Source organism: Myotis yumanensis, unplaced genomic scaffold, assembly GCF_028538775.1.
Source record: "Myotis yumanensis isolate MYYU_CA2020_CCGP unplaced genomic scaffold, mMyoYum1.0.hap1 SCAF_1, whole genome shotgun sequence".
Lineage (NCBI taxonomy): Eukaryota > Metazoa > Chordata > Mammalia > Chiroptera > Vespertilionidae > Myotis > Myotis yumanensis.
The window spans coordinates 16,974,484-16,988,978 of NW_027223752.1; the positions used below are offsets into that span (position 1 = coordinate 16,974,484).

Below are 14,495 nucleotides of genomic sequence, written 5' to 3' on the forward strand. Positions count from 1 at the left end.
TGATGAGATCATAGACAGCTGTTCTCGTCGTAAGCAGGGCCCCCAGGAGGGCCCCCAGAGCTGTGCCTGTGGGGTGAGGCTTGGGATATCGTTACTCACTCAGGAGACATACACACGGGGCCATGGCCATGTGCAGTGCAGTGCTCTCTTTAAATCAGCGAGGCAGCCCCGTCACCATCCTTATGAGGGGATTGGTTTTCACATACGAGGCCAGGGAAAGCGTGGTGAGTGGTTGACTCTGGCACCTAAGTCAGAGGAAGGCAGGATGTAGGATTAGTAAGAGGATACATATATGCACTGACTTCTCACTTAACGTTGCCTGTAGGTTCTGTGACTTTAAGTGAAACTACGCATACGGAAACCAGGCTTACTCTAGGTGAATTGATATAATCAAGAATTAAGTTCCTACAGCATCTCACCATCGTTATAATGAAGTGGCGTTGACTGAAATGACATTTGAGGACATAAGTGCCGTCCCTGTGCCCTTCCCCTGGGACTCAATGCTGACAGTTCACGTCAGGCCCTCAGTCGGCAGACGCTGGTGAGCTGCTGCACCGCGGCCCTGGGATCGGGAGCTGGGCGAGCTGGAGCCCCGCCCTGGAAGGAATGTGAAGGAGGGACGACAGTTTCGGGAGGAAGGGGGTAGGAGAGATTAGGGGAAAGCAGGTGGGGACAGACCTGGGGCCAGATCTCAGTGTGTAACAGCCTGTTGGAGCCCCGTTCTTGCTTGTAAAAGGGAGTTAAATCCAACGGTAGCATGTTCCATTTCAGTGCAGCGATGGTCTGGGGGAGCGACGGACACGGAGGAGGGCAGAACTAGCCACTGGACTGGGTTAGCACTTCTGGGTGTGAGGCTTAAACCCTCAGCCTCACTGTGGACTTGCAGATCCTGGGCCTCTGGCTGTGGAGAGCTGAGTTAGCCAGGGGGAGGCGTTCCTGTGCCTGCGTCTCTCCGACCCTCCCTGCGGCTGGCTCACTGTGCCCGCCGACCCCAGCCCCCAGCACGGCAGTGTGTGCCGCTTGGGGCAGGAAGAGCTCCCTCCCGGGAAGGGCTGTTACCTTTCTTTACCTAATCCCCACCTTCGGACCTAAGTGATCATGTCGAGACCAGATTTATTTTCCGCACCCAGAGACCAGGAAGTGAGAACATGCAAATGGCTGCATCTGAGAGAATCGAAGAGTAGGACCAAAAAGGGGGGGCGCTAGGGATCGTGGACCTGGCCCCGAAGCTCGGTTTTTTTCCATGCGATTGGCAGTGGCCGAGAGTGCTGTGTTCAGAAGGACCCAGAGGCCTCAGGCCGGGCTCAGTAAGAAAGCGGTGTGATTGGCCATGTCTGCCACGGACTGGAGATGAGGAAGTCAGGGAATTGTCCAGCGCTGATCTGACCCAACCTGCACGTTTTAGAGCAGCGGTTCTCAACCTGTGGGTCGCGACCCCTTTGGCGGTCGAACGACCCTTTCACAGGGGTCGCCCAAGACCATCCTGCCTATCGGATATTTACATGATTCATAGCAGTAGCAACATTACCGTTATGAAGTAGCAACGAAAATAATTTTATGGTTGGGTCACAACATGAGGAACTGTATTTAAAGGGCCAGAAGGTTGAGAACCACTGCTCTACAGGTTGGTGTGGCTTAATCGTCCGCCTTGCAGCACAGCACGCGTGCTAACAGGTGGTTTTCCTTCTGTGGGAGCTGAATGCTGCAGACATCTGTAGCCTATGTGCAGCTTAGATCAGCATAAGTGAATTCCATTTCTGCTAAGAAAGACGGGGTGAGTTTCTCTGTGTCAACACTCCAGGAAGCAGGTAGTAGAGGAAGTAAGGTTTTTCTTAGATTCAGCCGGTAGCTCAGGCAGTCGTGGGATTCCCCGAGTTGTGAGGTTGTGGGTAGATGATGTGGAGGGTGCCTGATGTTGCCTAACCTTCCCCCACCCACTGTGACTCATTCACCAAAATCCACGTTGCTTCATACCCTGCCCCCCATTTCTCTAAAAACCAACTCTAGTAAGCAAGCTTAACCACAGAGCACTTATTTATTTAACATACTTTATTGACTTTTTACAGAGAGGAAGGGAGAGGGATAGAGAGTTAGAAACATCAATGAGAGAGAAACATCGATCAGCTGCCTCCTGCACACCCCCTACTGGGGATGTGCCCGCAACCAAGGTACATGCCCGTGACTGGAATCGAACCTGGGACCCTTTAGACTGCAGGCCGATGCTCTATCCACTGAGCCAAACCGGTTAGGGCCACAGAGCATTTATAATTGGACAAACACCATGTTCTCTTACCTCTGGGCCTTTGCATGGGCTGTTCCTGTGCCTGGCACGTTCTCGCTCACCTACCTCCTAACCTCCCCTCCTCACTTTGGGTCTCAGCTCAGAGGCCATTTCCTTTAAGAAGCCTTGCCTGACTCTCACTGCAGACTCCTGTCCTCCTTCCAGGTTCCCTCGACATTTTTCAGATTTTGTTCATTGTTGATTTTCTTGGTCTGAACGCAGAGGACTGTGTTGATTACGACAAAGCTCCCAGCGGCCAGAGCACATGGGTGCCTGGAAGGGAGCTGTGTGTAGATTTGTTTCTTCTTTGACTGCTTAACTGTGTCACTGAGCCAATCTCATTGGCAGGGACCCAGGAGAGAGTGGTATGTATGTTTTGAAACTATTCAAAACCCACAATCTGGTAGATTGATGAAAATAGCAGTTCTTCCTATTCCTGAAATTCTGTGAGAAATTGGGTGTCAGCCTCCCATGAGAAATGAGGGAACTTGTGCTGCTCTCTCTTTCTCTCTTTTTTTATATGTTTCATAGGAATCCATGTAGGGATGAAAATCACAGGATGCACTTGTGATCAGCACGTTTTTATTCACTCAGCGTAGTGAGAACAAGCACAGCGCTGCTCCCCCAGAATGAAGATTTTTCTAAAATTAACTCTCCACCTAGAAAATGGTTTTCCTTCCTCTGTTATAAAACTCAGCAAACAGAAGTCCATATTTTTCTAATGGTGCGCTGGATCAGATTTAGGTTTGCCTTGATGCCTGCTGGGTGCGAATGAATGAATGAATGAATGAATGAATGAATGGCTCATGGTTGTCAGTGTGTAACTGCAGGGTGCCAAGGGAGCAGAACCCTTTGCTCTTTCACTGAGCAGCCTCCGACTGTAACTTTAAGCTCGTGTATGTGTGTGTGTGGTGTGCATGCAGGGTTTCTGGTCTCCTCCTTTTTTATGCTCTTGCTATCAGCAGTGAGCCTGTGCAATGCTTGTTCCCACTGTCAACGCTGTCTTCCTCTGCTGTGAACAGAATTCATAAAGATTTCCTGTATGGACTCTGCCTTCTGTGTCCGCTCTTCTCTATTCTCAAAGCACTGGTCACTAAGGTGTCGTTGAGCATCACTTAGGCCAGTGGTTCTCAACTTCGGCTGCACATTAGAATCACCTGGGAATCTTTTAAAAATCCTGATGTCTGGGCCTCATCTTCCAGAAATTCTGTTTCTTTGTTATGGGGTGGGGCCCAGACATCAGGATTTTAAAAAGATTCCCAGGTGATTGAGAACTACTGCCTTAGATTAAAGCACTGAGAAACGGAGCCTCTGGGAGGGGATTGGTGGAGTGAGTTTGTGGCCTTTGTACGCAGGAAGTATGAGGCCATCACAAGTGACACGTACATGTTGTCGGGGTTTTCTTTGGAATGCTTCAGCCGAACATCGGTACTGAATTACGGGGAGGTGAGGGGTGGGATAGTTGTGCAGGATGTTGATAACGTGAAGCCGGGGGTGAATCCGGGGGCCTATCGATCTGAAACGTTACACGAGGAAAAGGGAGCGTTGTATGCAGCCTCGTCTTCGAGCCGACGCAGTGTTTCCTGCGGAGACGCCTCTCTGCCTTTGGGCTTTGCTTCCCACACACACTAAGAAGAGATGCTGATGGTGAAGTTCGTGGAGCATCATGGGAAGGAAGATACTTATGATATATCTGAGTGGAAAAGGACCACAAATAGTTATGTACAGAATTCCCATTTGGCTTAAATAATATACAAGCCCATATGTAGGAAACAGATGGCGTGTGTACACCCAGGTCGAAATCACTGGGTAGAGAAACGATTTTTGTTTTTAGCTTTTCTACGGCACACTGGTATGTCACTGGTGAGATACTGTGAACAGATGAGTCTAATTAAATCTGTTGCTCCTTTGATTTAGGGAAGAGTATGGAGGAAATTAAGAAGGTGCTGTTGCTGGTGCTGGGCTGTGCCGTCCAGGTATGGCGTGGGCAAGGGTGGAGGGGGCCTGGCCTTAGCCATCTTGTGTGTGGTTTGTGGGGATGACTCCCCCTTAGTGAGTGAGGTCGGAGGGAAGCTGACATGTCCCGGCTTCTCGAGAGAAGGGAACACTCAGTAGGTGGCAGCCGATTCTATACCGGGACACCTTTGGCAAGAAGCAGGTGGAGATCCCTCAGCCCAGGGTGCCTCAGCAAATCGTCCCCAGTATAGGGACGCCTAGAGCAGAGAGCAGCAGCCACACACAGCCTGGGGCCGCATCTGACCCGCCATTCTCGGGAAATAAACGTTCGAGGGAACAGCCCCACTGGTTCCTTCCTGTACTGTCTCCGGCTGCTCGCACAGCAGCACAGCACCAGGCAGGGCTGAGACTAAGTGGCCCGCAGACTCTGAGATGTTTTTACCATCCAGCCCTTTGAAGAAAACGTTTGTCGCCATCTGGCTGAAACCAGGGGTTCTTGATCTTTCCTGGTTTAAGAATCACTGGAGCTTGGTTAACGTGCAGATTGCTATGTTTCATCCCCCCCCCCCCCCCCCCCCCCCCCCCGTCTTCAGCCCGATGGGGCTTTTTAAGAACAAGCACCCCAGGTGACTCTGATGTAGGTGATCGGAGAAACCTCAGTCTAAGGGGCGGTGGGGAGGACAAATTCTTGGTTACAGAGGAGGAAGCCAGGGGCTGGTGGGCAGGTCACTTGGAACCTTTCTGTGGCTGTGGTGGGCTCAGGTTGCCCTCACTCGCAAAATGCTTCCATAACACGCGTTTCCCCGCAGTGCGAGAGGAAAGAGGAGTTTATCGACAGAATCAAACAGCTGGACATCGAGACCCAGGCCGGGATCGTGGCCCATATCCAGGAGGTAGGTGTGTGGCTGGCTTTGTGGGGCTCGGCTGTGGACCCCCACTCCCGTGTCAGCCAGGAGGCAGGTCTCTCCACCAAGGAAACATTGAAAGACGACATCACCCATTAGCGATTTTACTGATTTTAGGTTTCAGATACCACAGAAATATTGAACCTGTTTGAAAAGGTAGTCATCAGCAAGTTAAAAGAAAATGGGGGTAAAAATTTGAAAAAAAAAAAAAAATTTTTAAAAAATACCTCAATCAAGTCTTCTTTTGCCTCCTCTTCTTGCCTAATATGGACTCAGACTATTTTTAAGTGCTGTCAAGTGGTTTGGACTCAGAACTTGATTTACAGGCCCTGAAAATATATTCTGGCAAATGTTGCCCTGCCTCACACGGTTGATCATCAGGGAGAAAGGTTCTCCGTTTCTGTCAGTGACATGGCAGAGAAACGGGCGGCCACCCCCTTGGGAAGGGAGAAACCACCAAGTCCTAGAAGGGCTGTCGCTGTCGACTCGGCCCCTGGCGTGGGGTCGGAGGGCTCTGCACCGAGGGCAGTCCCTCCGCCATGGAGCCAGGCGGAGGTGGTCACATCAGAAGTGGTTTCCCTGGAAACCGGGCCTGTGGGGGCAGCACCGACCTGGGAGTGTGTTTCCCTGACATCCTCCCCGCCTCCCTCCAGAAGAAGCCTGTACTGTATGTTTTAATTATCTTAGGAGAAGTGGTTCAGCCTTCAGTCTCATTGGACAGATGAGATGAAGGCATGAAAAAGACATGAGCAGGAGCACATAGGAGCAGGTGTGTGACTGGCAGGGGCAGCTGCACACAGCTCCCCAGGCCGGCACCGGGGACAGGCCGGGCTGATGGGTCCCCAGCCCCCAGGCACCATGGGGTGATGGGCTCTGAGTCAGCGCTGGAGCCGGAGGTGGGAGCGGCTTGTCGCAGTCGAGGAGAAATGAGCATCGTCGTAAATGCACTTAGCCATTCGTGGCGGTGAGTGGCCACCTGTTAGCCTGAGAACCGTTCTGCCTTTTAATTTTCCTTGTGTGTCCACGTGTTTTGAAAATGTGTGTGTCTGGGGACTAGGTCTTTGCCACTCGCCGCCTTCCCTGCTCAGCCAGTAGGATATTTACAATGAAAGGGGGGTGGGATGCAGCCAGTGGAGTCCCTAGTGATTACACATTCAGGGCTGGCTGTGGGGACAGGGCTTCAGAAAACACTCAGGGGCCCGGCCCCACAGGAGGCCCACGGAGGCAGCATGGGGGGCGGGGGTGGGGGAGCAACATGAGCCTTTAATAAAGCTGCTCGTGTGACCGATGTGCCCCTGCGATTGTGTCCCAAGTCCCCTTTCCAGACATAAGAGGCCTTTCCCAAGCATGGGGATGGCGCAGGCCTCGAGCCAGCCTGAGCCCCGGAACCGGGCCTTTAGGGTGCCGGGTAATGGGCTGAGATTTCTCGTGCTCCTCCGAGATCTGCCAAGCCCGACTTTTCCCTTTGAGAGGTGGGGAGAGGTAAGGACATGGGTGTCATTTGAGAATGCAAAAGGCCCTGTTTTCTTGTGGGGTGTTTTTTGTTGTTGTTTGTTTGTCTTTTAAGTTATTTTCTACCTCCATTTACTTCTCTGAAAAATGGAAGAACTTTTTTGGTGCACCTCACTGAGTAGATTCCCGTTTGTTTTCCCCTTTTGAGGCCCGAGTGCACTAATACCTCATCTTCCCACACTGAGAAGACGGGGACCGGAAACAGACCTTCTGCCGCCTCCGGCTGGTCTAGGGGGTCAGGGTGAGAAGGGCAGGTGGGCAGTCGGTGGAGAGGCTGCCGGGCGAGGACCTGGCGGAAAGGGGACAGCCAGGTGGGCCTGCGCGGCCTGTGGAGATGAGATACAGGCTTACCTGGGAATTATTATGAAATATTTCCCCGAAAAATAACAAGATTGTTACGTACCCAACATTCGGACATAAGCGTTTTAATATTTTGCCATCTTCGAGTTAGATTCTAAGGAGTAAGGTGCTATTCCTCTCCTCACCCGCCCACTCCCACTCCCAAAGGCCTCCCTCCTTTGTGTGATAGATGGATGGTGCTCGGCTGAAAACCTCTGAGGACAGTTTGGGGAGCGACTGCACTGTAGGGGGCATTTGTGGTATTACAAAGAGGCTCATAGATGATCGGGGACCCCCGTCCGCTCCAAACTAGTGGCAGCGCAGTGGTTTGTGTGCATGAAGAACTCGGCGGCAGGGAGAGTGGCTGCACTTACTAAGGAGCCCCCCGCCCGCCCGCCCGCCACGGAAACTTCATGGCTGAGGGTTAACGTCAGTGAGATGGGTCAGCTGTGGCGGAGTCAGCCTGGGCCCCCGAGGCTGGGCCTGTCAGGGGAGGAGGGTGCTCTCGGGGACCCCCGCAGCTGCTCCCTGCCCGGCCTCTGCAGCCCCGGACCCGTGTGTGCCCTCAGGTGACCCACAACCAGGAGAACGTGTTTGACCTGCAGTGGCTGGAGGTCCCGGACGTGGCGCTGGAGGAGCTGGAGGCCCTCTCGCGGAACATGGTCTTTCACCTCAGGAGGCTCATAGACGATCGAGATGAGTGCAGGGAGGTGGGTTTGCGGCAGGTGGCCCAGCAGCCCGTGGGGCCGAGCTCCTCCTCCTGACTCTTCCTCTCAAGCCTCTCTTTCTCTCATGGTCCAGTTTCCAGGGGCCTGCAGGGCACAGTCACCTCCCAGGCACCTGTGTGAGGATCGACGTTGGGGTGGGGGCCCTGCTCCATCCACACGCCCCTTTCGGTCTCACTAAACATACCCTCGCTTTTTAAAAACGTACGCCACCTTCCTCCTGCTTCCCTCCTGGTCTTGCAGTATCGACTGACATCTCTTTTGCTTCCATGTTCTGGTCCTTTTCACCAAGTTCAGGGCGGGCACTGTGCCAGGCACAGGAGCACGCCAGTGAGAGCCCTCTCTGCCCGCCGTAGCTGATCGTGGACCTGACTCAGGAGCGGGACTACCTCCAGGCGCAGCAGCCGCCCAGCCCCCTCAAGTCCTCCAGCGCCGAGTCCACACCCAGCCCGACCAGCAGCCTCTCCAGTGAGGACAAGCAGCACCTGGCCGTGGAGCTGGCGGACACCAAGGCCAGGCTGCGCCGCGTCCGGCAGGAGCTGTGAGTCCCCCGGTGACCTGTTCTCTCTGCTCTTGGCCGTGTGTCACCAACACCATTTCTAACGCCTGGTTCACTGCCATGCGATGCAGCAAATGGGGGAGCTCTGACCAGCACCCCGGAGTGCAGGCTCTGCTCCGAGCTCGGGCCCTGTTTGATCGTGGCTAGTCCACTTTCTGTCCCCCCACCCCCGGGGCCTGCACAGGAGGGGTTCTGCTGGGCCTTTAGGGCTCCTGCCAGTCCAGACATTACAGACAGAGCAGCAGCCTGTGTTCACCCTCAGGCCCAGGGTGGGGGTTGAATGGCCACACGCTGGTGTGTGTGTTCTTGGCTGGAGGGAGGATGTGTCTCGCCCCGCATGGCGAGCCTGTTCCCTCTTTCCTGCAGCTGTGATGTCACCTTGCCCGTCATCTCGGGAGCTGCCCGCCTTCACCTGCCCGCCAGTGGGCCTCGCCGCCTGCCTGGCTGTGGAGGGGCGCAGTGGCTCCTGGGGTCTCCTTCCCTGTCCCGCACCCTCAGAGGAAAGCTCGCTGTCTGGCGGGTGTAGTCCGAGAGCAGGCATTGAAAACTTAAAAATGACATTGGAGTCGGGAGCGATTCGCAAGCCCCACACGAGACTCCCTTCTCACGCCCAGAAGCCAGGTCCCCTTTCCTTTCCCGCTGTGGTCTCCCAGGGTGATGGGCTTTCCGGGCGCTTCCGAGGAAGCCCTCACCACGTCCTCCCATCACGCCAGGGAGGAGAAGACAGAGCAGCTGGCGGACACCAGGCATGAGGTGGATCAGCTGGTGCTGGAGCTGCAGAAAGTCAAGCAGGAGGTGAGTGGAAAGCCTGTTGTGTGTGGAGGGGCGAGGGGCTAGGACGCCCAGTAACCATGGCCCGAGGTCCAGGAATGTAACCGCGGGACCTTCCAACAAAGGCCTGTTTCCTTCCCGCTCAAAGCAGCGCTGCCTGAGAGCCAGTTGTCCTGAGAGTTGCTGTGGGGGTGACATGTTTCAGTGACGGCGTGTGGGGCCCCCCCCAGGGGCCTGCACATGGAGCCGCTCGGCCGCCAGGACCTGGCTTCTCCTGGGGCTGCAGGGACTTGGGCCCCTTTCTCCCCAGCCCGGAAGGTGCCCTGAGCCAGGTCCCCTGCCTTTGCCCACCTCCCAGAACATCCAGCTGGCTGCCAGCGCCCGGTCTGCTCGCGCCTACCTCGACGAGCTGGACTCCCTGAGGGAGAAGGGGAGCCGCGTGGAGAGGCTGGAGATGGAGCTGATGCGCTTCAGGGAGAAGCTGAAGGACGCGGACTTCTACAAGGCCCGCATGGAGGTGAGCCTCTGTCCTGGAGGAGGGGGAGGAGCCGCGATGCCTCCCCAGCTGCCCTTGCACCAGGCCTGTCTGCACGACCCCTGGGCCTCCCTCTGTGAGTGGCAGGAATAGGGTTGGGAATATGGTTGAAGGGCCCTGATTCTTTTAGGATTTTTCCTTCTCTTACTTCATGCCACAGTGATGACCTTTCTATTCACAAATCTTTTTTTTATTATTATTATTAAGACTCTTGTAATTTCTGTGGCTAAATCTTGCCAGAACTGTTCCGTCATCTATAAAACAGAGATAGTTGCCCGGGCAGGGTTGGGGTGGGAGGCCGCTCTCGGCTTTGCCTGGGAATGGTCCGCTGGCCCTGCTGGTGATGAGAGGCATCAATCTGCAGCAGACAGGTTCTGGGACACGGCACACTCACTTCACCAGAAGTGCCACAGGTGGGAGGGTCCCAGACAGTCATGTACAAGCTCCCCCAGACCGCTGCCTCCGCAGCCCTCCTGCACACCGGGACCGGATGCAGCCCCCACACCTCACCCTGGAACTGCCCCGTGGATGGGGGGGCGTTTCGGGGCCCGTGCAGGCTGCCTTGCTCAGTCACACAGACACAGTGACCGAAGGCCTGTGTGGCCCGAGCCCTGCGCCGGGAGCTTCCGGGCTTCTGGAGGGTTTCAAACGGGAACTCCTTTTCCGTGTTCTCAGCTTCCATGCCTCTGGATGATACGGCAATGTTTTTCATAACGATTAATCATTTTGCTGTCCAATTAGTAATGCCTTAGGCCTGGTCGGTTTGGCTCAGTGGATAGAGCATCGGCCTGCGGACCAAAGGGTCCTGGGTTCGATTCGGTCAAGGGCACGTACCTCCGTTGCAGGCTCTGTGCAGGCTCCGTGCAGTTGCTTGCGTGCAGGAGGCAACCAGTCGATGTGTTCCTCTCACACCGATGTTTCTCTCTGTCTTTCCCTCTCTCTTCCACTCTCCTTAAATAAAAAATCAATGGAAAAATACCCTCGGGTGAGGAATAGCAACAACAAAAACGAAAAAACAAAAGAAAATATTAGTCATGCCTTAAATTTTGCATTAGTTTAATGAGTTACAAGAGAAAGCGTGTGGTTCATGGAGCCCAGGCCAGGGTAGAGGGTGAGTCACACTGTTCTCGGGGCCCATGTGCCAGGGCCCAGGGAGCCGTGAGGACGGTGCTGCACTCACGTCCTTAGACCGTGGTGGCTCCACCAGCCCCGCAGACTGTGCGCAGGCCCCCGGTCAGCCCTGCTCGGCCAGGTTTCCTGTGTGCACCTCGAGCCCCCGAGGGGAGGGACAGGGTCTTCAGCGACTGCGTGCCTGGGGCCTGGCGCACACAGGGCACTTGGTAGTCACCACACAAGTACAAACCCATCCCCTAGCAATGAAAACACTTGAAATCTGGGGAGAAGGATGGGGAGAAGTCACCAGGTTTTGTCTCCTTCCAAATGGTGACGCTTCGGGTGCGATGGGCAGCGGGTCAGAGAGCCGAGGACGGTTCCCCTCCACTGGGGGACCAGCCGTCAGGCCTGGCCTGTGACGTCCTCAACGTGGCCCCTCAGCTGTTCGCTGGGTTGGGTCTAGCCTCTAAATAGCCTCCGGTTCAGTTGGGGTCAGGCCCTCGGGGGGCAGGCTGGCTGTGGGCAGCTGCAGGGGTGTGGCTCCTCCCTCGTCCTGGCCACGCCCGTTGCCAGCTCTAGAACCCTGGCACGGCTTCTTGCGGTCTGGTCTCTCACTTCTGAGGTGGCAGGGTGTGCAAAGCAAGTTTAGATATTTCTGATGCCTAATATATGGCGAAGGTTGATGCCGCCAGAAAATGGAAACATATTTGAATAGTAGCTGTAAATCACTTGGTTCCACGCTGTATTCTGCTTCTGGACACTTGTCCATCCCTGCTTGTCTCCAAGCCTTGCAGGGCCCAACTCACTCGCCACCTCTGATTCCCCCTCATGGCGTGACTCAGCTGACAAGTGTCACTGAACACTTCTGGGAGGCCCACGAGAACAGAACGGGAATAGTCCTGTCCTGCAGGCTATAGAGCCTACGGGAGGGGGACAGGCCAGCTCAGTGTTGCCTCAGAGTGGGCACTGGGGGAGCCCGAGCATCTGACTCACCCGGTGGGACAGAGTGGAGCTGCAAGCACTTCTCAGAGGGGGCAACTCCAGCTGGGTTCTGAAGGCCGAGTAGGAGTTGGTTGTAAGGCTGAAGGGGCAGGCTGTGCTCTGGGAGCTCAGGGCCTGAGCGTGTGGTGATACTGGTGAGTACTGGTGGGTAGACTGGCTGGAAAACAAGGTGAGGATGCTGGGGCCGCGGCCAAAGAGGGAGAGCCGGGCCTCCTTCCTGCTTGTGCCCCTCCATGGGCTCCAGCTCACATCGTTGATAGTAGTCTGAGCCTCTTCCTCTCCCTCTCCCCCCGCCCCCCCACCCTTCAGGGCTCTGTTAGAGAACACAGGTCTGGAGCTCTCCAGCTGAGTTCAAGCCCCAGCTTCACCCTCTCGCTGTCTTTATGGCTTGGGGCTCATTCCTTAATTGACCCACGGCAGCCTCTTAGTGTGTAGGAAGGAACTGTGCCTGCCTCCCCCTCGGGGCTGCTGTGAAGAGTGAATGTGCAAGGACAGAGGGCACCTAGTGCAGAGCTGGGGATGGGCAGAGAGACAGTGCCCAGGTGACTCCAGAGCCTGTGAGCAAACCCTTCGCGCTGCCAGGCTTTGATCAGAAATGTGTCCACTGATGGGAGGTCCACGGCTTCCCTCCTACCAAGAATCTTGGGTTCTGGGCCCTGTGGGAAAAATGAACACGAGATGGAAAAGCAGCAGCTACCACCCACTCCCAGTCGTTAGAACCCATGAGTGGAGCCAGCCTTGGAAAACTGCCCACCGAGAGAAACGGTCACATCCCGTGTATGTGTGTTCCCAGACTGTGAAGGCACCTGGGGGAGACTCAGCCCCCTAAGACAACCAGTGGTTCTGGGAGGCTCCTGGGGCAGGAGCAGAGATGAGGGGAAAGAGCTGAACGGCTCCCCCGTGTGTGCTGGGCCCTGGGACAGGAGTAAGTCCAGCAGACTCCTCCCATGAGGGGTCCTGTGAGGGCCCAGCCATGGCGTCCCACACCCAGAATGTGCCTGACACCCAGAGGCCCATAGTATTGTTTGTTGTGCCTTAGCCCTCATTTCCAGGAAACGGCCGAGAGCTGTTGTTTTTCTAAGAGGACGTGAGTGAAATGTTCAAATAGGAACTGGGTATCGAACAATAGCTCACCCACAGCCATTTATTTCCAGGACCCAGATCAGAGGAATGGCTATTGAACTGAGAGGCCTGGACTCGGCCCTGGAATATGGGACAGACTCTTAGCTCCCACCCCTTCCTTGTTGAGCAAAGTCCCATACCTGTCAGCAGGCGCACTCGTCCAGTAGACGAGGCTGTACATGTCAGACACTCCAACACCAGGGCTGGCAGGAAGCAGACGCTGAAGAGGTGTCCCCTTCCCAAATTTAAACAGTGTCTCGATTCAGAGAGTTTTTCCATAGAGAACGTGCATTGGGCCTGGCCTAGTGGAGAAGGGGCAGGTGCTCAAAAGCGGAGACAGAACGTCCGCGGCAGTACGTCACCCTGAGGTGCAGGTTTGGGTCCAGGTGCCTGAAGAACGCGGACCTCAGGACCCCGGGGGCCTGGGTCTGATGGTTCTCATGTATGTGTTTGCTGACCAGGAGCTGAGAGAAGATAACTTCACTTTGATTGACACCAAGTCCATTCTGGAGGAGCAGCTGACTGCGGCTCGGGCCCGGGTCGATAAACTGTACGAGCTGGAGAAGGAGAACCTGCAGCTGAAATCGAAGCTGCATGACCTGGAATTGGTATGACAAGTTGTTGTCAGCATGTGAACGACAGATCGGGGCAATTTCAGGTGCATGTTGTGCCCTGCTCTGACTTCCTGCTCCTGGGTTGGTGCTGCTGCCGACACAGTGACCCGCTCACTGCGGAGAGTTGCTTGCAAAGCTCACCAGCCTGAGTGGACACCACTTAAGGCCCTCAAAAGAGAGAGGGCCTGACTGTCGTGTTGCTTTTCTGTAAGGATGGTTGTACATGGGCGTCTTTTGCAAAAAAGGGCATTTGTGGTGTGGACTGAGCTGTGATTTGGGAGTTCCTGCAGTCTTTCCAAGACGTATTAGGCCTGCTAAGGGGCCGCAGAGCTGCCCGCTATCATATCACTTGCTTTAAAGCCCTGTGCTGTACGCCACTTTGTTTAGACACCACTCAGAGACGTCGGGTGTCTTCATCACCTAGGCCCGTGGTCGGCAAACTGCGACTCGTGGGCCACAGGTGGCTCTTTGGCCCCTTGAGTGTGGCTCTTCCACAAAATACCACGTGCGGGCGCACACATACAGTGCGATTGAAACTTCGTGGCCCATGCGCAGAAGTCGGTATTTTGTGGAAGAGCCACACTCAAGGGGCCAAAGAGCCACGTGTGGCTCGCGAGCCGCAGTTTGCCGACCACTGACCTGGGCCACTGGGTCAGCATGTCTTTTAGTGGCTGTAGGTCTCCCAGCTGGGCCCTCTGTTGGAGTCACTTCTGTGCAGCTGTGCTTTTGGAAGTGAGCAGGTGCACGGAGGCCCTTCATCCTGGGGGAATGAGGGTGGATGCACTGGGCAGGGCTTGTCCATAGGGGCGCATGGGGGCATCCTCACTGCTCCCCTCTTCCTGTACTAGGACCGGGACACAGACAAGAAGCGCATTGAGGAGCTGCTGGAGGAGAACATGGTCCTCGAGATTGCACAGAAGCAGAGCATGAACGAGTCCGCCCACCTGGGCTGGGAGCTGGAGCAGCTGTCCAAGAATGCAGACCTGTCAGACGGTAGGCAGAGCCCCTGGGGCCTGGGAGCCAGGCTGGCTGCGGCTTCTCCCTCATCCAGGGAGCTGAGC

General features: G+C 55.4%; 1 protein-coding gene across 2 annotated transcripts in view; it reads left to right on the forward strand.

Annotated features, from left to right (window-relative positions):
* LOC139010408 (protein Daple-like) overlaps window positions 1–14,495 on the forward strand; it is a 106,585-nt gene that overhangs the window by 47,824 nt on the left and 44,266 nt on the right. For both annotated transcript variants that reach the window (XM_070414820.1, XM_070414829.1), the window contains 8 exons: window positions 4,199–4,257; window positions 5,047–5,130; window positions 7,563–7,703; window positions 8,075–8,259; window positions 8,991–9,072; window positions 9,407–9,565; window positions 13,282–13,428; window positions 14,283–14,427. In XM_070414820.1, the coding sequence (XP_070270921.1) occupies window positions 4,199–4,257; window positions 5,047–5,130; window positions 7,563–7,703; window positions 8,075–8,259; window positions 8,991–9,072; window positions 9,407–9,565; window positions 13,282–13,428; window positions 14,283–14,427 (1,002 nt within the window). The remainder of the gene's footprint in view (window positions 1–4,198; window positions 4,258–5,046; window positions 5,131–7,562; window positions 7,704–8,074; window positions 8,260–8,990; window positions 9,073–9,406; window positions 9,566–13,281; window positions 13,429–14,282; window positions 14,428–14,495) is intronic.